This window comes from Pan troglodytes, chromosome 8 (assembly GCF_028858775.2).
Source record: "Pan troglodytes isolate AG18354 chromosome 8, NHGRI_mPanTro3-v2.0_pri, whole genome shotgun sequence".
Lineage (NCBI taxonomy): Eukaryota > Metazoa > Chordata > Mammalia > Primates > Hominidae > Pan > Pan troglodytes.
Window position 1 is genome coordinate 114,713,312 of NC_072406.2, and position 23,893 is coordinate 114,737,204.

Genomic DNA, 23,893 nt, shown 5'->3' on the forward strand with positions numbered 1-23,893 from the left:
CAACATGGTGAAACCCTGTCTCTACTAAAAATACAAAAAAATTAGCTGGACATGATGGCAGGTCCCTGTAATCCCAGCTACTTGGGAGGCTGAGGCAGGAGAAACGCTTGAACCTGGGAGACGGAGGTTGCAGTGAGCCAAGATCGTGCCACTGCACTCCAGCCTGGGTGACACGGCGAGACGGTATCTCAAAAACAAAACAAAACAAAACAAAAACCAAAGGCTGGGTGCAGTGGCTCACGCCTATAATCCCAGCACTTTGGGAGGCCAAGACGGGCAGATCACCTGAGGTCAGGAGTTCGAGACCAGCCTGGCCAACATGGTGAAACCCCGTCTCTACTAAAAAGACAAAAATTAGCTGGGTGTAATGGTGGATGCCTGTAATCCCAGCTACTCGGGAGGCTAAGGCGGGAGAATTGCTTGAACCCAGGAGGCGGAGGTTGCAGTGAGCTGAAATCGCACCACTGTGCTCCAACCTGGGTAATAGAGCGAGACACCATCTCAATTAAAAAAAAATATATATAGAATGTTGGCCAAAGATGCAGACTTTATAGAACCAGACCTGCCCGAGACCGGATCTCAACTCTGCCCACTCCCTGGCTGTGCAACCTGTGCAAATTACTTAGCCTCCCTGTCCCCAGTTCCTCCTCTGTAAAAAGAGACAATGGTGGCAGCCACCTCTTGGGGGCATTGTGAGGAGTAGCCAGTCAGTGAGAAGTGCTTGGTGCAGTGGCTGGCGCTCGCCAGGCATATACAGAATGATGGCTGTCACCATCATTATCATCAGTCACCATTATTGTCTTTATTACTCAGGAGCCCAGCTGGAGACTCCCATCTTGCTCCTCCCTGAGCTTTTCACCTTGTGCCGAACCTTTTCCTGTGCTTGCTTCACAGGAGCCGCAAAGACAGCCTGGAAAGTGACAGCTCCACGGCCATCATTCCCCATGAGCTGATTCGCACGCGGCAGCTTGAGAGCGTACATCTGAAATTCAACCAGGAGTCCGGAGCCCTCATTCCTCTCTGCCTAAGGTGAGCGAGACAGCCCTGCCACACAGTTTACCCCACAGCACCCAGCTCAGCCTCCAGGGGGCACTTCAGAGCCTCCCCAGCCCCCTCCCCCAGCAGGCGTCCTCCAGGGCCTCCAAGGAGCCACCAGGCCCGTGCTTGCCGTCTCCCTGTCTCCCTGATGAGGGTGAGGTGCCTGTTGGCAGCCTACACACCTAAGCAGGCTGGGTCTTAGGGAGGGAAGAGAGCTACTCCACTTGGGGCCTGTTTAGGAGCCTGGGGACTGTGAACCAGCCAGTCGCCCCCATGTCACTGGGCCATGCGGTGTTCTCCTTGCCCAACCCTCTGGCTGGCCTAGGTGGTGAGAAGTCTGCCATGCTTCCTAGAGCGGGGCTCTCTTATCTGCATCTCCTATCTAGCCCAGAGCAGCAACAGTCCCCAATGCGCCCAGCACTGTGACCAGAGAGCCCCACTGGTCTCCGATTGCTTGTTTGACAGACCTTCCTCGTTCGCAAGTTCTGGAGTCAGAATCCACAGGGAGAAGTATTCCTCAGCCCTGCTCCCCTTAGGAAGGCTCTGTGACCCAGGGAGTCTCAGGTGCCCCCAGCCACCGACAAGCCCAGGGCAGGGATGGCAGGGTCCCCAGTAGCACTGGTTTGTCAGGGTGGGGTTGGGTGGGTTGGGCTCTATTTTCTCCTGCTTGCTGCTTTTCCCATGCAAAACACTCAGTTCTAAAACCTAGTGGCCAGCCCAGCAAACTCCTTGAGGGACCAGGAAGCCCAGCTGTGTCCCTTCTGCTTCTGTCCACAGTGCCAAAAGCCCAGCCCTATGGCCAGAACTCAGCTCTGTGCTCAGGGCTGCTGCACAGCTGCATCTGCTACAGCTGGCTACCCCACAGCCCAGGGGCTCCACCCACACTTTGAGCAGCAGAGTCACCAAGAGTAATTCTAAACTCACAGAACAGTGACAGGGAAGAAGAACTTGCACACTTGGGGACTCCCCACTGTCCCCAGCACCTGGGAGTGAGTTTGAAGGGTAACTAGCCTTGGCCAGCCACCCTGGGCAGCAGACAGAGAGCAAATGGCCAGAATGAACAGGACCTGGAGGGGCCCACTGCCACCCCACAGCCACATCCTCCCCAGCCACTTCTCTGGCCCAGGCCCAGGGCCTTTCAACTGGTGAAGGGTTAATTGGAGGCAGCCTGAGAAGGCAGAGGGCAGGTTCCACTTCCTTTGCTGATGAGTGGCTCTGCCCATTAGCTGCCCCTGCCTGCCCCTGCCCCAGGTGTATTTCCAGACTAGGGATTAACAGTAACTTCTGTGGCTCCCTGAGTGACCCCACTTGGCTTCAGCTTGCTTGCTTGCTTTTTTTTTAAAGATGTGCTGTGGCCTTTGGGCCAGCCACTTGAATGTTATGGGAAAGCCCAGGAGCAGGTGGAAGATTCTGCCCTGGACACTGAAGGGTCCCACTGCGGAGGCACTATCCCATCGTCCCAGGGAAACTTGTCTAGACGCCACTTCACCTCCGTCCCCTAAGGGGGGATGTGACCCCCCTCTTACCTCTGGGCGTGACCTTCAGCACATTGCTACCTTCCCTCTCTGCCCTCAATTTTCCTAAGGGAGGTGAGCTCCAGGATCTCTGCAGGGCTTTTGAACTCAGTGTTTTCTGCTAGCTTTGAGCACTTTGGAAGGATGATGTTAGAGAACTTGTGAGAGGAGCTTCTCTTTGAAGGTGTTGAAATGAGCGTGTTTGGATACAGTCCCCTGTTGATGGGCAGGTGGGCAGCCAGGAGGGCATGTACCTGGCCCGCGGACCATAGTCCCCACTGTCCCAGAGCCTTGGCCAGGCCTGCTGCGCTTGGAACTGTTTCCAAGCCCAGCTCCTCACTGTCTCCATGTTCCATCTCCAGGGGCAGGCTCCTGCATGGACGGCACTTTACATATAAAAGTATCACAGGTGACATGGCCATCACGTTTGTCTCCACGGGAGTGGAAGGCGCCTTTGCCACTGAGGAGCATCCTTACGCGGCTCATGGACCCTGGTTACAAGTGAGAAGGCCCTTTTTCTTCTCCCTCCTTCCTTTCATAGACTTCCTTGCCCACCCCTCCTCTTCTCCCTTGGCAGCTCTTGATGGCACCCCTTCCTGGGGGGCTGGTCATGAACGCCTCATGGATTCAGGGCCTGGGGCCTGTGTGTAGGTGTGGAGTGTGGATGCTGCTACCCACTCCAGCAGCTTAGGAGCACTTCCTGACCTTCTCCCCCTGTCACCTGAGACACAAGTGTTAACTCTCCAGGCCCTGGCTCTTGGTAATTCTGGTTCCCTGTGGAAATCCAGGTTGGAGGGATATAAGACTTTCTGCACCCTGGGTAAACCAAGGTACAAGAACTCAAGGATGAAGCAAGATGGGAGGATGTGTGGAGGCCACTCTCCAATGGCTACATGGAAATCCCACCAGAATTCAGACAGTGGCATGTGTGCCTGGACCAGGGCTGGGCAGGCCTCAGTGGGAAGAGCCTCCCCTTCTTAGCCTACCCCCATCTGACAGCCCTCCCGTTCCTCCTGAGTTTGTGTGACCAGAGACCTGCTGGCTTATCCGGAGCACTTTGTCCTTCCTTTGCTCTTCTGGCTGGAGCGAGCTTCAGAGCTGTTGCCAAGCAGGGTACCAGGGCCTCAGAGCCATAGGCCTCCTTCCAGTCCCCACCCCGTCCCGGGTCTCTAACAGGTGCTCAACCTACTCCACCACACTCCCGAGTGTCTTGGAGGGACAGCATCCTTTTTTGGCATTTGTTTGTTGGGGGTGGGGAGAGGATTGAACCCTTAACCTCACCTCGCTCGCAAGTATCAAGAAAGGGAACCTGACCCTAAACCTAAAGGTGGCCATACCCGGTTTGTGAATGTATTGGAGAGGCATGCAGCATTACAGTAGAGGGGAAGAGAATGATGCTGGGTTTGTGAGTTTCACCCAGTCTGGGGAGTCTGTGAAGCATATGTAGTCGATACAGACACACTTTTTGTCCCTGCATGTCTACAGAATTTCTCCTCCTTCAGGCCAGGCCCCTCTTCTCCCCCCACCACCAAAATACTAACCCTTAATTAAAACAAACAGCAAACAAAGGACACCAACCACACTCCCCAGACTAAGCCGAGATAGAAATGGAAGCTAGTGCTTTAGGGATATTGTGTTCCATAAATTATCTTGCCTTTTTCCACTGTTGTTATTATATCGTTTCATAACAAAATTACTTTGAACCATAAAGTTATAAATACATTTTAAAAGTCCCACTTGGTAACATTAGATTTCTGTCCATGTGGTGTTGGTAGTTACTGTAACAAAAGCTCTGAAGTGTAATATTTGAAATTAGCCCAGCACAAGTGGAAAGGGCCTCCCTCCATTCCCTACCCCCAGCCATGTCCCAGGCTGCTGTGTCTGACCCTGTGGAGAACAGGGAGGGAGCAGGCCTGTCTCCTGGGCGGAGCTGCTGAGGAGGCTGGAGGTAAGGACAAGCCCCTGAGAGTTCACAGGTCATCATTCCCAAGTGTCCTCAGGTAGCGCGTGTGTGTGTGTGTGTGTGTGTGTGTGTGTGTGTGTGTGTGTGTAATGTTCAAGCACGTTTTCCTGGGACAGTCGGGACTGGGGCCTCCCCAAACTGCAGAATACATTCTACCCAGTTATGTTTGACATTCTCAGCTCTGAACCTATCCTCGGAGCTCTGCCCTCCCCTCCTGGAACGTCTTTCTGCCCTGAGGAGAGGGTAGTCAGCATCTCCAATTTTCAGCAGCTCAAGAACCTTGGCCCCCACAGGACTTCGCAGATGTCACATTGCCCCTCAGTCCCCTGAATGCCCTTCAGACCCAACCCCAATTCCCCAAGCCCCTGACCCCCTAGCTGCCGGGGTTCCCACTCCCAGTGCCACAACCCCCTCACCTCCCTGGCAGCCCCTCAGCGAGCCTGAGGCCCAGCACCCGCTGGCTCCCCAGCACATGGTCCCCTCCCATGGGCTGTTGCCCAGGGAACCGGGGCGCGGTGGGAACGAGCTGCTGGCCTCGGCATGTTTCAATAAAGTTGCTGTGCTGGGAGCTACTCAATCAAAGGCCTGTGTTATGGGCTCATTAGTGTGGTCCACCACGGGGCCGGCTCACAGGAGAGCTCCTGGGAAGGCTGGCGGAGGCCCCACACCCCAAGCACCCACCCTTGATCACTGAGGGGTTTCTCAGGCCCTTTCCAAGGAGCCCTGGGAAACCCTCTGACCCTGCCCCCAGCTGGATTCTCAGCAGTGGAGCCAACACCCACACCAGCCCTCCTCCCCCTGCCAGGCAGTCAGCACTTTCTCCCTCTGACTGCCAGCCAGCCGCCCCTGTTAGGGTCTTGCCACTGTGGTCACAGGCAGCTCCCTTGCTTGTGGGAACCTGGGCTTGTAATTACTTGTGGGCCTCTAGATCTCCCTCTGGGGCTGGCTGTCTCCCTGGGAGTCTGCAGGACCTCCTAGAGGCCTGGGGTTAGACTTGCAGTCGCCAGTGAGGGCCACTCCACTGGGCCAAGGAGAGCCATAGGTCCCTCAGGAGGGGACCCCAGCACAAAGAGGCCCACCCTTGCTCCCTGCAGGCATCTCTTGCTCACACCCCCAGGGTTCCGAGGTGTCTTCTTGGGCCTTGTGTGCCCAGGCCTATTGGAGGCAGAGGAGTAGGAAGGAGTGAAATCCAATAGACCCAGGACATGACGAGACCCAGTCTTCTGTTCTCTTAACTGCTGCCGGAACTCTCCCATTGGTCCCAGCTGAAATGGAGGGGCTGGGATGACTTTGTTACAGCAGCCTTGGAAGCCCTCACTCCCAGCCTTGGCACCTTGTTCTGGCCACCAGCCCAGCCCAGGCCTGTTATCTCTTGGGAGAAAGCGTGGCAGAGACATCCTGCAGGGGGAAGAGTGACAAGGAGAGGCCGAGAGGAAAAGGCAGAAGGTTTAGGAACCCGAGCCCCTTTCCGGAGCCTGTGGAATGGCCCCAGACAGGCCTCCACACCCACCTGCTCCACAGCCTTCCACCATCAGTCCAGACCCAGGAGAGTCAGGGCCCCAGCATGTGGCAAAGCAGGGCTGTCTGCAGCACCAGGTGGAGCACAGTGGACACTCCCTGCTTTATGGAGGATCTGGGGGTGCAGGAAGCCAGCTCCAGTTCCACAGGCTTTCACTTTCTGGAGAACAGCACCTTGACTCCTCCGTCTGCCCTGCCATTTGCTGTTTTCATCCTTGCTGAGACTGTAAAGCTTATCAGCCAATTCCGGGGCTGTGCAGGAGGCTCTTCAGACCCTGGGAGGGGGCCTGCCAAGGTCTGCTCCTGCACCTCCTTCCCCCAGCATTCCTCATCCTGGTGGCTTTAACAAGCCTCTCTCCCTTGAGCCTGTCAACACTGGGCTGTTAGTCTTCTGAGCAGGAGCCCGGCCCAGAGCTGAGTTGTTCATCCGTCCCCAGCCAGGGTTGATCTGAAGGGGGATAAGTCTCAGCCCCAGCGGTCACATAGGGGTCACATCACCAAATATGAGAATATTGTTTTAGGCCCCGCAATGCTTTCTCAGCTGTGTGGTGTCTGACAGCTCACCCAGGTTGCGCCCCTAGTCCCAGCCATTCTCTGCCAGTCCTGATGGGAAGCCCCAGGCGTGGGCGAAGACGCCCAGCAGCTGTTCCAAGTGGGCTCTGCTGCTCCAGGCCAGGCTTGGGAAGGTGCTGCCGAGCTCTCCTCTGGGCAAGCCCTGCCTTCTGCTACCCATTTGGATATTGTGTAGAAGATGACTTGGGAATCCCCAGCCCATGCCCTGGGCACCTCCTCTTTGGTGCCTCTACTGTTCCTCCTTCCACGGGTGAACCCAGGCATACTTATTCTCCCTGGAGACCTTTGCTTGGACTGCCCCGAGACCTTGTTGTCCAGGGGGACACCCATTAAGGTTTAGAGCCCAGCAGTGCGCCTGGGGAAGTACCCTCCCTTGTAGGAAAGGACTGTGATGCCGCACTGTGTCCCTGGCAGCCCACAGCCAGAGCAGGAGTCTGAGCCCGCTTCTGGCCACCAGAGCCAACTTTTCACTGCCCACTAAGAACAGGAAATGAGCGAGACCTGTGCCCCCACTGCAGCCCGCTACCTGCCGCACCACACGCCTTTGTCCCTGACCTGGGTTGGGGGTGTTCTCCAGGCTGTTTTCTGGCTTTTGTCTGGCCCGTGGAGTGGGGGTGGGAGGGAAGGGATGCAGACAGGACTGCTTCCCCGTCCCTGCCTCCTCCACTGCCATCGTGGGTGCCAGAGCAGCTCCTTGGCAGGCTCTTCCACTGTAAACAACACATTTCCTTCCCTGAGAGGAGGAAAGGGAGGGAAAAGAAAGCCATGTTGGGAAGCAAGTACAACGTGTCAACATGAAGAACAAACAATGCCCTGGACAAAGTGTGGATTGTCATACCAAAGGGAAGGAGTGGGCATTGTCAGCCACTCTTTGCAGACTCAGAAATATCATTGACCACAGACATCTGAATCGGCGTCAGATCTGCAGCAGCTGGGCCCCTGCCTGCAGTGCAGCCTGGCTTGCCCAGGGCAGGCACTGACACAAGATCACTTTTCGGGTTCCTTTCTGGAACTTGCTGGGGCCTGGGGAATTGGGAGGTTGGTGACAGTCCTCCCTCACCACCACCCAGCCAAGCTGGTTAAAGCAGCTGGTGTGAGCCCACTGGAGTAGCTGCTGGCCTAGATTCCAAGCCCCCCTCCCTGGCCAAAGGTGGGAACTGGGGGTAACCAAGATCCATTGCCCCCCTCGCAGCTCAGCCAGTTTGATGGTGGTGAAGCTACAGCCACCAACTCACCCCTGTTGGTTAAGCCTGTGCCCAAACCCCCTTTCCCTGTGGGCCTGAGTATTTCCCCAGCAGCCCCTCACCATGATCTCCTGGGGCACCACTTAAAAATACAAGTGCTGGCCAGGTGCGGTGGCTCATGCCTGTAATCAGTCCCAGCACTTTGGGAGGCTGAGGTGGGTGGATCATCTGAGGTCGGGAGTTCGAGACCAGCCTGACCAATGTGGAGAAACCCCATCTCTACTAAAAATACAAAATTGCCAGGCACGGTGGCTCACACCTGTAATCCTAGCACTTTGGGAGGCCGAGGCAGGCGGATCATGAGGTCAGGAGATCGAGACCATCCTGGCTAACACAGTAAAACCCCGTCTCTACTAAAAATACAAAAAATTAGCCGGGCATAGCGGCGGGCGCCTGTAGTCCCAGCTTGTTTGTCTGCTGTTAAACAGCAGACAAAACTCCAGCCCCTGGCCGGGCCCAGTGGGTCATGCCTGTAATCCCAACACTTTGGGAGGCTGAGGCAGGAGAATGGCATGAACCCAGGAGGCGGAGCTTGCAGTGAGCCAAGATCATGCTACTGCACTCCAGCCTGAGTGACAGAGTGAGACTCTGTCTCAGAAAAAAAAAAAAAAAAAATTAGCTGGGCATGGTGGCAGATGCCTGTAATCCCAGCTACTTGAGAGACTGAGGCAGGAGAATCGCTTGAACCCGGGAGGCAGAGGTTGCGGTGAGTTGAGATCGTGCCATTGCACTCCAGCCTGGAAAACAAGAGCAAAACTCCGTCTCAAAAAAAAAAAAAAAAGCATGGGCCTTGGCCTTACCCCAGAGTATTCTGACTCAGGAATTGTGAATGGGGCCTAGCATCGCCATATTTTCAGAAGCTTCCCAGGGGAGTGTGCTGCTCAGATTGGTTGAGGGTCTTCCTCTCTTACTAGAGGGTCTCCTCCCTCTGAGGGCTGTTTGTGTACAAACATAAGTGTTTTCTGCCTGGCTCTTGGTAAGTGCAAATATCAGTGAGTGCTGTTATCAATATTATTTCTACTGCTACTTTCTGGGCTAGAGAACTGTCAAGATGTATGTATTCACTAGGCTGGCCTGGGAATTTGCCCCACCGTCCCCACTTGGGAACCATCTCTGGGCATTGGTTTGCCTTCCTTTTCATTGGCCAGTCTGGTTTTTTAGCAGTGTCTGTGACTCTCAGGCTTCTAGCCCTCTTAAGTTGAGCAGGTGGCCAGGAAATGTGTGGCTGGTGGAGGTTGGGACTGCTGATTTTCCAGGTCATTGGTAAAAACCAAAGCTACCTTCACTTCCCTCATCAGAAGACAGAGAAGTTATCCCCATCTATATAGGCTTCTACAGTTGGGGTGTCTTCCCCAGACAGGAAAAGAGCATCCTCTATCACCATGAGATCAGATAGCCGTTCCTCTAAAGTCCAGAGCCTTGAGCCAGGTGTGGTGGCTCATGCCTGTGATCCCAGCACTTTGGGAGGCCAAGGCGGATGGATCATTTGAGGTCAGGAGTTCAAGACCAGCCTGGCCAACATGGCAAAACCCCATCTCTACTAAAAATACAAAAATTAGCCGGACATGGTGATGGTCACCTGTAATCCCAGCTATTCGGGAGGCTGAGGCAGGAGAATCGCTTGAACCCAGGAGGCAGAGGTTGCAATGAGCCAAGATTGTACCACTGCACTCCAGCCTGGGCGATAGGGCAAGAGATTCCATCTAAAAAATAAAAAGAAAAGTCCAGAGCCTTGTCTCCTCTGGGTACCTACCCTTGGGCAAAGTGGGGATGATAGTCACCTCCCTAGCAGAACTGCCATAAGGATTCAATGAAATGACACTGATCAAGCTCTTAGCACAGCGCCTAGCACATGGTGGAGGTACTGCTTCTGCTATTGGCCATTTTTACTGTCATTTTTATCATCACCATTCCCATTATTATTCGTGACAGAGCCAAGCAGCTCTGTAGGGACCCAGTGAGCCTCAGGAGTGCCAAGCCCCAGAACTGCACAGGCTTTTCCCACAGTTGCATCACAAGGGCAAGTCTGTTACTCGGGAGAGCTCCCAGGAGCTGCCCCATCTTAGCTGTCTATCTCCAGTGTCCTGTTGATAAGATCTGTTAACATTCTCAGCTCCAGGTCTGAAATATACAAAGAACAGGGCCTGTTTGTTCAATCCAACCTTCTAAGGTTTAACTCCCAAAGGAAATTAAATTAGGTGCCTGGAGCTATGACAGTCTGTCGTGTTTCTTTGCAGAGAATGTCACCTTTAATATCATGTAGATCTCATGTATAATTTTTCCCCTTTAATTCTTTTAAAATAACGTGAAGTTTCCAGCGGGAACCAGCAAATCACCAAAAGCAAAAATGGAGGAGCAGCTAGGGTTTGTCCTCATTTTTTATCTGGCCATCCCCTCCCCCAGCCGAGTCCAAAATAAGTCCACACACAGATGGTGCCGCGCATGGTCGTTGCTCTACTAAAAGCCACCATAACTCACCCTCTCCTTAGCACCAGTTCCAGACCTTTGTCAGGGGAACCAGCTTAGAATTGAACTCAGTGTTGGTGGCATTACGTTTCCTTGAAGAATAACTCTGGCGTCTCACTGGGTGGCCACAGCCCCTGTGAACCCTTGCCCCTCTTCCTGTCCTCCCTCCACCCCATCTCACCCCCAGCACTTGTTATAGTCCCACATCTATTTACTGATCTGGCAGAAAGCCCCTCCCTCCAAGTTATTTGTGAGTTAGAAATTAGCCCAGCCCGGCCCAGACTGGAGCCATTGTAATATAATTGGGTTTTAGGTATGCTTGTGTTTGTGCTAGCATTTGCAGAGATGGCAACGAGCCCCGGAAATGCCAAAAATATGAATGTAACTTTTGTATTGCTTGAGCAGACTGGTGATAACTGGTGGGGAAACTGAACTTTTGGGGAGGACACCCCTGGGATAAGAGAGTAGGAGGAGCAAGGGCTTAGGCTGTGAGAGGGAGTACGTGTATGGCTGGAGTCTGTGGGCAGAGTCGGCCAGTCCCACTTTGGGGAATTAGGAAGAACTATAGGGGTGCACCTCCCCGAATTTTGCCAACTTTGCCTCTCCTGCTCTGTCTCTAAGCCTTGTCTCTGTCCTTGGTCGGGGCCCTAGCTCCTAGAACAGAGAGTTTGGTGAGGAGACGTGGACCAGTGGTCAGAGTTATTTTGTTCCTGCTATGGGCTTGGAGCCTGGGAAGGCTGGGTCTCTTGTCTCCCTGCCAGCCAAAAGAGGGTGCTTGTCCTGGTGGGAAATGGGCTGCCTTCATGCCTGTGTCCCTGGAAGGATGAATGGATGAGTCAGTGTCCTGGGGGTGAGAGTTCAGCATTCGGGAGCAGTACTCCAGGCACTAAATTGAGAGTCCAGACATGACCAGGATATGGTCTTAGCCACTCACAAGCCGTGTGACACTGAGCAAATTACATAACCTGCCTGTGCCTGTTTCCTCCACTGTAAGGAGACATGGAGATGAGCAGTTAGCATGCCCGGTATGATGGCGGCTTTTCTGCCCACTTGGGGGTAGTGTTCTTATTTCTCACTCCCTCCTCCACCCCGTCCACTTCTTGCTTTAGAGACCTCCGTCCTGTGAGCTCCTGAGCCGTCCTGTGTGCTCACCTTCCTGTGTGCACACCTTCCTTGTTATCTCACAGCGTGGAAACTTTTGTTCTTGGCAGCTGACAATTCCCAGGGGAAACCTGGTGGGTATTTTTTCAAGTTCTCAATTCTCCTCCTCACAGGGAGGGTTTCCCCTCAGAGGAGCCCCTCACCTGGATCTTCACCCCATTATCTTTCTTCCTTTGTGCCCTACCTGGGTGCTCAAGGTGTACGGGAGAAGACAGGTGGAGCTGTGGCCTGGGGGTACAGAAGGGTCTGCAGTGGAGGGAGGCTGGGAGGCCCTGGGGACAAGGACAGGGAGGGGGAGGGGTGAAGGAAGGGGTCACAGTTGGAAGAGGAAAGACACCCTCACCCAGGGCGTGGTGGGGTGCAGACCTGGGATCAGCTTGGCCTGGCTCTGCCTAGCAGCCTGACGAGAGGGGTGGGTGGGGAAGAATGGCCCAGCAGATTGAGGAAGGCCGGTTTTAGAGGCCCTGAGAGCCCTTGGACGTTGGTATTGGCTGTGAAAACTTCTTTAGCGGATGAAGTTGGTGTTTGTGCCAGCCAAATAGTGGGGCCAGACTCAGCATCAAAGCGAGAGGCAATGAGGTGTCAGACTAGAACAGCAACGTGGAATGCTGGGAGGTGACCTAGAGAAGAGGAACCTCAAAGAAGGCTGGAGGAACTCAGTGGCTGATTGAGCACAGCAGGTCAGGGGCTTGGGAGCTTCCAGCCTGGGAGGATGTGGCTACTGTGAATGGGAATGGAAGTTGGGAGTCCCTTTGTCATCTGTAAAATGAGATGTTGGTCCACAATCTCCAGATTCTCCAGCTCAGACATTCTTGGATGTACCTTCCAGGGCACTTCCAGATTCCAGATAGGGCTTGTATTCCAAATCCAAACAGATTCCTTTTGTCCTTCTACGGTGAGGGGCAGAGGGGGACACTAGAGCCTGACTGGGCAGCAGCTTTAATTTAATTTTTTTTCCTTTTAATTTTTCTTTTCTGTTCCTTTTTCTTCCTGAGATTCCTTTTTACCAGCCCCACCAGTGTTCATCTCCCTTCTGGGAGCAGCATTCCCAGCTCTCCCAATGTCCTCCCTCCCCTCCCCATTGTCCCCTGACCCCTTTCCTTCTATGCCTCAGTCTGATATTGCAGGGAGGTGAGGGTGTGGGGGGAATGACAGCTGGGGACAGGCCTCAAACACTTCCCTGTGTCCCTTGAACAGATCACAGTGAGCTCATCTCTCCTCCATGGTCAGAAGAGAGGTATAACGCTTGGTGGTTGGCAAAAAGATCATACATTTAAAAAAAATAATAAAAGCCTGCCTTGTGCCTTCACAGATTCTGTTGACTGAAGAGTTTGTAGAGAAAATGTTGGAGGATTTAGAAGATTTGACTTCTCCAGAGGAAGTAAGCTTGTTTGACTTTCCCTGACAACAGGTCCCGTCTCTGGGACCATGTGTGTGTGTGCACGTCTGTGCATGCATGTGTGCGTGTGTACCTGTGGTGCGTGTGTGCTTGCATGTATCTGTGTGGCTGCATCTGTGGGCTCCTCCCCAAGGTGCAGGGATAGGCTGGAGAGGAGACTGTAGATTTCTCTTCTGTTTCTATGCACCCTCACCATCCCCTGCCCTACCCCCAGCCCTTGTAAGGACACCCAGCAAATCGTCTGAATTGCCAGCTCCTGAGAGCCTCATTGAAGAGGAAGCCAGGGCCTTCAGGCTAGTACGAGTTCTCCCCAGCCCCTGCTGTTCCCTGGCAGATTCTGAACAGAACGCCCATGTCTGTTGCCAGAGAACATTCCGCTGGGGAGTTCTGGTGGGCAGCAAGGGACTCCTGCCCTCGCCTCGGGCCACCCAGGAGCCACTCTCCCTTCTTCGTCCTCCAGCCATGAGCTGTGCCTCTTAGTCTCCCTCTTCCAGCCCTGGCTCAGAGCTGGAGGAGCTGGCAGGCCAGCTGTGGCTGTGCCTTCTTTAGCTGCTCCTCTGGGGTAGAGGAATGGAGTCCATAATCCCCTTTGTTTTTTCTCCCTTGTTCCCGGCATCCTTATTTGCGAGGACTTACCTCATCCTGGAAAATCCCTTCCCCTCCCCCGCTCCTGCCCGCAGCACCCCAGTGGGATGGGAGCTTTCCTGGCCTCAGTGCCCCATGGGTTAGTGAACTCTAGCAGGCTGGCCGGGCCTCTGGAGAGCTCTCCTGGGCCCTGCCCTGCCTGTGGCAGAGGCAGACCCTTCCCTTGTCCTGTCTGCCGGGAAATGTGCTTGGGGGAGAACTCCTTCGCCTCCCAGGGGCCAGGCTTTCTACCAAGAGGGAGGCCAGGCGGGAGCTAGGTTCCAGCCAGGGCTGGAGCTTCCAGCTTCCAGGGCTCCCTGGGCTGCAATAGCCAGGACACAGGCCTCTGGTGTTTAGGAAGCTGAGGGGAGTGCACAGGGCGGGACCGTCCAGTCCAGGTCTCCAGTTGGACAGGAACTCCCCAGAGCCAGGGTCACCCCAGTAGAGCAGGGTCTCCTCTGTCCTCTGGGATGCAGCTTGAGAAATTTGTTCATTTATATATTCCAAAGCCATCAAGCACCCAGTCCATGCCAGCCAATCAACCCCCACAAGTCACTGGTCCCTGAGTCCCAGCTCCCCATTCAGTCAGACCAGAGCCAGCTGCCCAGAAGCGCTTCCGGAGAGGCCTTGTCGCACTGGGATGGCGCTGTGCCAGGCTGCTGCTTTGAGCTTGGGGGTAGGAGGGGGACAGTCCAGGCAAGAGGGACAGAAGCCTGGGGGAGCAGAGGAAAGTAGGTCACTAAAAATGACTTTTTTCTTTTTTTCCTTTTCTGTCCAGAGGCTGTCCCTACACCCTGCCTCACTCGCCACTTTGGTCCTGGCAGAGACAGTCCCCCAGCAGAGGGAGCGAAGAGGGAGGCAGCCAGGAAGGGTCAGGCTCGTCTGCCTCCAGCCCCAGACCGAGGCAGGCTGAGAACACTGTTCTCTCCTTTCCACCCTGCCCTGACTTCCGGCCTAGCCAAATTAGAAAAGACAGACCCTGGGCCGGGCGCAGTGACTCATGTCTGTAATCCCAGCACTTTGGGAGGCCGAGGCAGGTGGATCACCTGAGGTCGGGAATTCGAGACCAGCCTGACCAACATGGAGAAAACCCATCTCTACTAATAATACAATAACTAGCCAGGCTTGGTGGTGCATGCCTGTAATCTCAGCTACTCGGGAGGCTGAGGCACGAGAATCGCTTGAACCCGGGAAGCAAAAGTTGCAGTGAGCCGAGATCGCGCCATTGCACTCCAGCCTGGGCAACAAGAGCGAAACTCCGTCTCAAAAGAAAAAGAAAAGACAGACCCTGTGTCTAAGTTCCGGTATCAGTCCCAGGCAGTGAGCATTTATTGAGCTCCATCTGTGTGCCAGACTGCATGCAAAGTTCTACAGTAAAGAGGGAATAAGAGGCATCAGCCTCTTCCCCTTCCCCTACCAGAAACTCCCAGGTGAATGGGAGAAACAGAACTGTAGGCAAATCAGTGTATCCTGGGATGGGGTGGGAGACATTTGGCTCTCCTTGGCCACCACTGGGACCACTCTGAGGCTGGTAACCCTGGGAAGTGGTGCGAATGAATACAGGGAGCAGGGTGGGGATTGGCCCCTCTCAGGCCCAAGGGATCACCTCAAACCACACTTGTCCCACTCTTCTGCTCCCACCAAGGCCGCAAGTGTGGTTCTGACTTTGGGGCCGAACTGGGGCCTCCTTCCCTTTGGAGCCTTTGGCCAAGTATACAGAGGACAGGTTTCCAGGGTTCTTCCTGCACTAGCCTCTGAAAGAGAGGCCATGGCAGTGACAGAGCTCAGGCCACTTCCCCATAGCCTCCAGACCCTCCCCCAGCCCCCATCCTCCAGCCCCAGGGCCTCAGGGAGCAGATTCTTTACATGCCTGTGGCCAGAGGCAGAACCAAGGAAGTGAGCAAGAGGGAGGTCAGCTTAGTGGAGAAAGGAGGAGAAAACGCCCTCCTCCAACCTGCCTCATTATTGACAGGCCGTGGGGAAAGAAGGGGTCACCAACTCCAGCCATTTGAGCCCAGCCTGCCACCTGGGTCTAGCATTTGAGAATGAAGCCACGCCTCCCGCGGCCTGTCCTATCCCTAGCTCCCCGGGGACAGGCCTGGGCAATCTCTGGAAAGACCACGGTGTATTCTGCTAACCACTCACACTCCTGGTCTGTGCTTGCTCCCTCCACAGTTCAAACTTCCCAAAGAGTACAGCTGGCCTGAAAAGAAGCTGAAGGTCTCCATCCTGCCTGACGTGGTGTTCGACAGTCCACTACACTAGCCTGGGCTGGGCCCTGCAGGGGCCAGCAGGGAGCCCAGCTGCTCCCCAGTGACTTCCAGTGTAACAGTTGTGTCAACGAGATCTCCACAAATAAAAGGACAAGTGTGAGGAAGACTGCGCAGTGCCACCCCGCAGCCCAGTGGGGTGCCATGCACAGGCCACAGGCCCCCCACCTCACCTCCAGCTCAGGGGCTGCACCCCGCCGCTGGCTAAGCCTTGTGACCCATCAGGCCAGTGAGTGGGCAAATGCGGACCCTCCCTGCCTGCAGCCTGCACAGATTCTGGTTTGAGGTTTGACTCTGGACCCTGGCTGTGCCCCTAGGTGGAGACAGCCCTCTTTCTCACCTACCCCCTGCCGCACAGCCCAGCAGGAGGGAGGCGGACAGCCAGGTGCAGAGCGAGTGGATGCACTTCCCAGCTCATCTCTGGAAGCCTTTGCTACTCAAGCTCCTCTGGCCGCGGAACAATTCCTCTGATCATGTTTGGTTTTCTTCTTCCTTATTTTATTTTGTAGAAACCGGGTGGTATTTTATTGCTCTGCAAAGATGTCCAGAAGCCATGTATATAATGTTTTTTAAACAGAACTTCATTCCCCGTTGAACTTTCGCATTCTCTGACAGAGGCCTAGGGCTGTATCTCTCCCTGGGCTGCCACCAGAGAAGGTGCTTGGTGTTCGCCTGCCAGCCCAGAGCCCTGGAGGAGCCGGCTGCACAGAGAGGCTTTTCTTCCCAGCTGGGCCTGGTGGAGCCCGGGGCAGGGGGAGAGTAGAGACACTCCCTTGTGCAGCTTTGAGCCTAGTTTAGCTGGGGCCAGGGAGGGGTGCTACTGTTTTCCAAGTGAATGGGTCTCAAAGACTTGGTGACCCCAGCCTCATCTTCTAGGCCTTTTCCACCCAACCAGGCCTACCTGGGAGAGGGTGAGGTTCAGCACATCACACACCATCCCCACTGTCATTCAGGGCCTGGGTCTCCAGCTCTGTAACCAGTCCTGTCCCATTTCCTCAGTCCCTGGGCCTCCCAGCCTTCAGGCTGTAGGGCTGCCTTACTAAAACTGAAAAATCCACCTCTTAACATCTCTTTCACTTTGGTTTTGCTAACACTGCTCTCTGCTGCCCTCCCATCCTCCCTGTATCCATTCATGCCCTATCTTTCATTCTCCACTCCTAATCCCTCTCCTTTCTGGCATCCTGGCCTCTCGTGGTCCTCAGCCCCTCACCCCCAGTACTGCAGATCTCACAGTTTGCCTTCCAGAAGCCAGCCTATCTCTAGCCCATGGTTTTGGAGTTCCTCTCGGGTTATCTCCCACTCCTGACCTGGAACCAGCAAGCCCCTTTCCTGCCTTCTTACCCCCAACTCTAGGGACGGGACTGTTATAATACTTCAAGATCACTCTTTACACCTCTTCAAAGCAAAGTCATGACAATGCAGGGCTCCTCATTGCTCCCATCTGCCTCTGCTGCACACACAGGCACCAGCAGGGATGCCACAGGAGTGCCCACAGGGTGCAGGACTCCGCTGATGAGAGATCCAGCCAAAGAGCTGCCCCCAGGGGTATGAGGGCACCAGCTGGGTTCTCCAGGGAGCAGGAGTTGGACCTCCATGGAGCCACTAGGCCTGGCCTCCTCTACACATCCCCAGGGCTATCTGGTTAATTCCATCAAGCTCAGAGTTAAAAGGCATATCAGCCTGGAGTATTTGGGAGAGACTGGCTGCAGGTCCCCGCCAGCCAAGATGCAAGCCACTTGGGATCTGATGTCGGCAGCTGTGCCTCTACTGCCCTGAGGACTTACCAGAGGGAGCCCTACTGGCCTTCCCCCACCACAGCAGCCCTGCCTGTGAAGCTCTTGCTTCTGACATTTCACAGGCAGAGAGGTGCCATCAGTTCGCCTCCATTCCTTGCCACCATGACCAGCCTCTCCCTGAACTCTCTCTTGCTCGGGACCTGCCTGAGGGCTCCCTGCTGCAGCTCGCCGTACTTCCATCTGCTGGGTGCCTCCATCGTTGGTTGGGTGGGGATGGGGCATTTTCTGAGCTAAGCTTTGTCATTAGTTTGTGAAGCACCTGGTCAGCAACCTGCCCCAGACCTGGAGGGTCTTTGTGGACTGAAGGTAGACACCAGCCAGCATGGTGGCCCTGTTCTGGGGGAGCAGGGTAAGGCAGGAGGAAGTGGGTGAGCTCCGAGATAATGAGCACATGAAGCCTGTGGCCCCTTCGTACCCGCAATATGTCAGGAGCCTCACGCTCACCCAAGATCCTGCAGGGGCCAGGCTCCATCTCACTGGCTCTGAGGGCAGGACAGGGTATCACACATTTCTGACCAGGCCTCCTTTCCTATGGGCATTGGTGCCTCCCAGAGGTTTCTTGGGCTGCTGGCTGGTGAGAGAGGACCCTTAAAGAAGATCAAGCCAAGCTGACCTTGGACCCTGTCCAGCACAGCTTCTGGCACAGGATGCTTGGTGAATGTACCCTTTCTTTCCCTCCCTGCAGCTCTGAGGGAGCCCCTGACCTTGTAGTGGGTGGAGGAGGTAAGGGGCCTCCCTCCCTAAATCTGCCTCTTCTGCAAGCTACTTGGAGACTTGCCTAGTCCTACCCACCCCTTCAGGTCCCTGGTGCTAGAGCTTCTGAGAAGGGCCTTTCCCTTTGCTCTTTGCCTGCTATATAAGGCAGGCTCCTGTGGCTCTGCTGGCTCAGTGTGGGCTGCAGGAGGACTGCAGACTCAGCTGCAATTCTGAGGGGGGTTTGGGAGGCTTGTGCGAGGTCTCAGGCCTGTGTGGGGAGCTGGTGCCTCTTCCTGCCCGTATCTTTCTCTTCCAAGGGCAGTGCTCCAAGGCAGGGACTGGAGAAGCCGAGGGGAGAGTCTAAAAGGGCTAGAGCATTTTTAAAAATAGACACAGGGTCTTGGGACTGGGGTTTCGGATTGAGTTGCAAGCAGGGAGAAAACCTGAAGGTCGGTGCCCCTATGGGGCTGACCAGTAGAGAATTTCCTTTACTGTATTTTTGTATCTGGTCTTCCCTCTCTGGCTTCTAGGACATCCATGCCAGGTGAGGTGCCTGGGTCCCTGTTACAAGTCAGGAGCCCTGTAGGGAGACCCCTCCTTTTGTACAAGTACCTGAATGCTGCGACAAGCAGATTTTTGTAAAATTTTATATTAGTTTTTAATGTCAGTGGCGACTCGGTTCCTGGGGCTGCAGCCAGCCTGGGACTTTCGTAAGAATTTTTGGGTGACTCACTTAGATGTCGTTTCCTTCTTGCCCCCTCTTCCTCTCTGTAATCTAAGTGCATTAAACATCTTTGCAGAAGTGCCTGGGTTGTGTGCTCATTTCTGGCTGCCTGAAGTAGTGGAGCCGGAAGCCCGGGGCCCTGGCAGAGGGAGTGGGTTGTTGTTAGCCACTTAGAAGCCAGGATGGAGGGAGGCCCCCAGGATTGTTGTCGAGAGTGGAGGAGTTGCCAGAGAGTGGGATCACACAGCTGGTGGCTCTTCAGTCATGAAGAAATGACCTTGCAAGGACAGGCTCTCCCTCACTGGTCCTGAATTCCTCTAAGGTCAAGGGGGTAGGAGCGAGGAGCAGTCTGGGGAGATGAGGCGGTGGGAAAAGACCCTCTCCCTGCCACTACATCCCTCTTCTATCCTCCTCTCACCAAAAACCCCTTTTGCCTTAGGAAGAGGGGCCCGGACAGGTGAGGAGGGCAGGCCCTCCTCATCTCCTTTGGGGTCCTTGCCCGGCTTCCAGCTCCTCTCACATGACATCTAAATTCCACCTCCTAATCCAGGGCCCAGGGGCAGGATCCAGATAGAAGGGCAATTCAGAACCGGTGGCACCCACTGGGTGACACAGAGGCCAGCCCACCCGCCCTAGCAACTCCACTGGGCCTGGCAGTGGAGGGAGGTATCAGGTATATCTTCCTTTCCTGGACTGCCCAGCTCCTGCCTCTCCAGGGCTGGGAGGCAGCAAAACAGCCCAACGCCCAGTGTGGGGAGGCACTGAGCTGGGGGAGAAGGCACTAGCCTGGCAGGCAGGATAAGGGCTGCGCCCAGACAGAGTTCTTGGAACCTGTGACCACCTGGGCCCTCACATATTCATTCCCTTCTGGTTTTCTATCCTGGATAGTGGCAGGGGATTTGGCTGGGGCTGGGGGCTGGGGCGGAGGTCCTAGGACATCATAAGCAAGGGAGAGGGGGTGTCAGCTCCTATGAGGGGGCTCTTATGTCCTGTCCCTTCTGTGAGACCTAGCCATGTGGGGGGCGTTTGCTGAGAGGTCCACACTCCTTCCCCTGCAGCCTCTTACTGAACTCTCCAACGGAGCAGTGCAGCAGGTCCTGTCTGGGGCCCTCATGCCCTTTCCCTTTTCTCCCCGGAGACTGGGGGCTGGGGGAGGTATCCTCATCTGACTTTAGCCTACAAGGACACAGTATCAGGGTGAAGTTCTTGCCCCAGAGAATGCAGAATAGCAAGATCCTCTGCTTAGGTGGTTCTGCAAGATACCAGGCTGACGCTGTTTCTGGAAAGAGAAGGACTCCTGGGCCTAGGGCAGAGACCCTAGCCCTAGAATTAGGGAGGAGAGAGATCTGCCATGCCATCTGTAATATCTCCTACAGAAAGTCATGTGCCTTCCTCCCAGGTGTCTGCTTTGCCTCATCTGGGGGCCTTGGGGAGGGAGTCCCACAGGTTTCAGGGGGGCTGGGGAGCCTGAGAGGTTTGCCAAACTGGCCTGACCAGAAGAAGAATGCAAACTACAAGTGACTCAACCCAGCCTGTCAGGCACGGAGGCAGCAGCAGGGTGCAAGGGGGTAGGTGGTGGGGAGGCCGGGGTGGGGTGATCTGCTGTGCAGAAGGGGGAAGCCTGCAGGGGCAGGTCTGGATGTGGTCTGAGAGGGGCAGCCATCTCCAGGCCCCTTCCAGGGGACATGGTGGGACTGACCCGTTCCCTCCTTTCCTCCTTATTGCCAACAAGTCTGGGAGGTGAGGACAGCATGAGGGAAGAAGCAGCTGACTGCTGGTGGGTGTCCATGGCTTGAATGAGCATAACTCTCCAAGTAACTCGTAGGACGAGGGAAACTTTGAGGGGGTTATGATGAGAGTAGTGGTCTTACTGGGGCCAGAGAACTGGTCTTACTGGGGCAGAGACCCTCTTCCTTGTTTTTCCAATTTCACCCACACCCACCCCACACCCATTTCAGTACCACGAGAGCACTGCAAGGACGGAGAATGGAGTTTTGGGTCTTAACCTTTACAAGACAGATGAAGGCCAACCATGCATTGTCCAGCCTCTACAATAACACTGTGGGAATGAACTAGAAAACATTCCGTTGTTCTTTCAACAAGTGTGTGCCAGGCACTCTGTTATATACTGGGACGCTGGACTCAGGCCCTGCCTTAAGAGGCTCAGAGTGTGGTGAGGGGAAATAGACAAGGAAACAGATACTTATGAGGAAGAACCATCAAAGAGGAAGGCAGTAAGCTGCTTCCTGTCCTACCCCAGCTCCACCACTTATCAGGGTGACTTCAGACAGGTGCCTAACCCCATCTGCGGAGATTCAAAAAAACTCCCTGAAGAAGTGACATCTAAGCTAAAACCTAAAGGATGCTTAAGGATGAGTTGAGCAAAACAAAAGGAAACTTTACTTTCATAAGCTCTCCAGGCAGTCAAAACAACAAGGGTAGAAGCCTTAAAACTGCTTGGGAACTAGAGTGCAAATTGCCTGGAGTATATGGTTTAAGGCATCAAACTTTCATTTTAGGATCATCTCCTTGTCTGCTGGATGGAGAATATTTTGAAAGGGAGTAAGAGTGAAGGCAAGGTGACCAGTGATGCTTGGATTAGGGTAGAAGCAGTAGGGATGGAGAGAATGGGATTCATTTATTGATTCGACAAATATTTATTGGGGATCTACAATGTGCTAGGTCCCATTCTAGGCACCAGGGATACAGCATTAAAGAAAATACCTCCTTTGACAGATCTTACTTTTTTTTTTTTTTTTTTAGACAGGGTCTCACTCTGTCGCCCAGGCTGGAGTGTGGTAGTGCGATCTCAGCTCACTGCAACCTCCCAGGCTGGAGTGCACTGGCGCGATCTCGGTTCACTGTAACCTCTGTCTCCCGGGTTCAAGAGATTCTCCTGCCTCAGCTTCCCGAACAGCTGGGACTACAGGCACGTGCCACCACGCCCAGCTAATTTTTTATTTTTAGTAGAGACGGTTTCACCATGTTGGCCAGGCTGGTCTCGAACTCTTGACCTCAGGTGATCCACCTGCCTCGGCCTCCCAAAGCGCTGGGATTACAGGCATAAGCCACCGCGCCCGGCCTCACAGATCTTACATTTTAATGATGGGCGACAGATAATAATTTCTTTTTCTTTTTTTTGAGACGAAGATTCGCTCTTATTGCCCAGGCTGGAGTGCAGTGGCGCAATCTCGGCTTACTGCAACCTCCGCCTCCCAGGTTCAAGCAATTCTGCCACCTCAGCCTCCCAAGTAGCTGGGATTACAGGCGTCTGCCACCACGCCCAGCTAATTTTTGTACTTTTAGTAGAGATGGGGTTTCACTACGTTGGCCAAGCTGGTCTTGAACTCCTGACCTCAGGTGATCCACCTGCCTTGGACTCCCAAAGTGGTGGGATTACAGGCGTGAGCCACCATGCCTGGTCAGATAATAATTTTCAAAAGGAGGATATATCTTACTTAGAGACCCATGCTATGGAGAAACAGAGGAGGAGGGATAGTGGGGCTGGAGGAGGGATGCATTTTAAATAGAGAAGTCAGGTACGGCATCACAGCATAGGTGACATTTGAACAAAGGATAAGGATCTCAATTACTGGAAGAAGTGTGCCATAGGGCTATCTGGGGGAAGATGGGCCAGGGAAACTGAAGAGCACCTGCAAAGGATGAGGGAGTCAAGAATAAACACACCGGGTGTCTTTGAGAAGCACCAAGGAAGCCAGTGTAGGTGCAGCAGAGTGGGAGAAGAGAAGGCTAGAAAATTATGCAGAGGCCAGACTGTGCAGGACCTCGGAGGGAATTCTAAAACTTTCACCTTTATTCTGGTTGAATTGAGAAGGCATTGGAAGATTCTGAGCAGAGGAGTGACATTTTCTGATATATATATAATATATATTATATAACTATATATTATATATAATATATGATTATAAAATATAATCATATATAATATATGATTATAAAATATAATCATATATTATATATGATTATAAAATATAATTATATATTATATATGATTATAAAATATTATATATTATATATGATTATAAAATATAAATATATATTATATGATTATAAAATATAAATATATATATTATATGATTATAAAATATAATTATATATATTATATGATCATAAAATATAATTATATATTATATGATCATAAAATATAATTATATATATTATATGATCATATAAAATATATAATCTATTATATATGATCATATAAAATATATAATCTATTATATATGATCATATAAAATATATAATCTATTATATATGATCATATAAAATATATAATCTATTATATATGATCATATAAATATATAATATATTATATATGATCATATAAATATATAATATATTATATATGATCATATAAATATATAATATATTATATATGATCATATAAATATATAATATATTAATATGATCATATAAATATATAATATATTAATATGATCATATAAATATATAATATATTAATATGATCATATAAATATATAATATATTAATATGATCATATAAATATATAATATATTAATATGATCATATAAATATATAATATATTATATATAATATATTATCCCAAAGTGCTGGGATTATAGGCATGAGCCACCATGCCCAGCCATTCTGACTTATGTCTTTAAAAAACTGGCCGGGGCCTGGTGTGCTGGCTCACACCTGTAATCCCAGCACTCTGAGTCCAAGGTGGGCAGATCACTTGAGGCCAGGAGTTCGAAAACAGCTTGGCCAACATGGCAAAACCCAGTCTCTACTAAAGATACAAAAATCAGCTGGGTGTGGTGGTGCACACCTGTAATCCCAGCTACTTGGGAGGCTGAGGCAGGAGAATCGCTTGAACCGAGGAGACAGAGGTTACAATGAGCCAAGTTCGTGCCACAAAAAAG

General features: G+C 52.9%; 1 protein-coding gene across 24 annotated transcripts in view; it reads left to right on the forward strand.

Annotated features, from left to right (window-relative positions):
- SUFU (SUFU negative regulator of hedgehog signaling) overlaps positions 1-19,064 on the forward strand; it is a 126,452-nt gene extending 107,388 nt beyond the window's left edge. For 9 of the 24 annotated variants that reach the window (XR_010146706.1, XR_010146703.1, XR_010146699.1 and 6 more), the window contains 5 exons: positions 895-1,029; positions 2,915-3,053; positions 12,790-12,858; positions 14,279-14,930; positions 15,676-16,363. Coding sequence is in view for 15 of the 24 variants with exons in the window: in XM_024346569.3 (XP_024202337.1) it covers positions 895-1,029; positions 2,915-3,053; positions 11,426-11,551; positions 12,790-12,858; positions 15,676-15,765 (559 nt within the window). In the remaining 9 variants the exon portion in view is untranslated. Of the gene's footprint in view, positions 1-894; positions 1,030-2,914; positions 3,054-3,340; positions 4,297-4,694; positions 5,098-11,425; positions 11,552-12,789; positions 12,859-14,278; positions 14,931-15,675 lie in introns of those variants that run through there. The other 15 variants (XM_054660470.1, XM_063781127.1, XM_063781126.1 and 12 more) reach the window with 7 other exon arrangements.
- Positions 19,065-23,893: the final 4,829 nt, after the last annotated feature.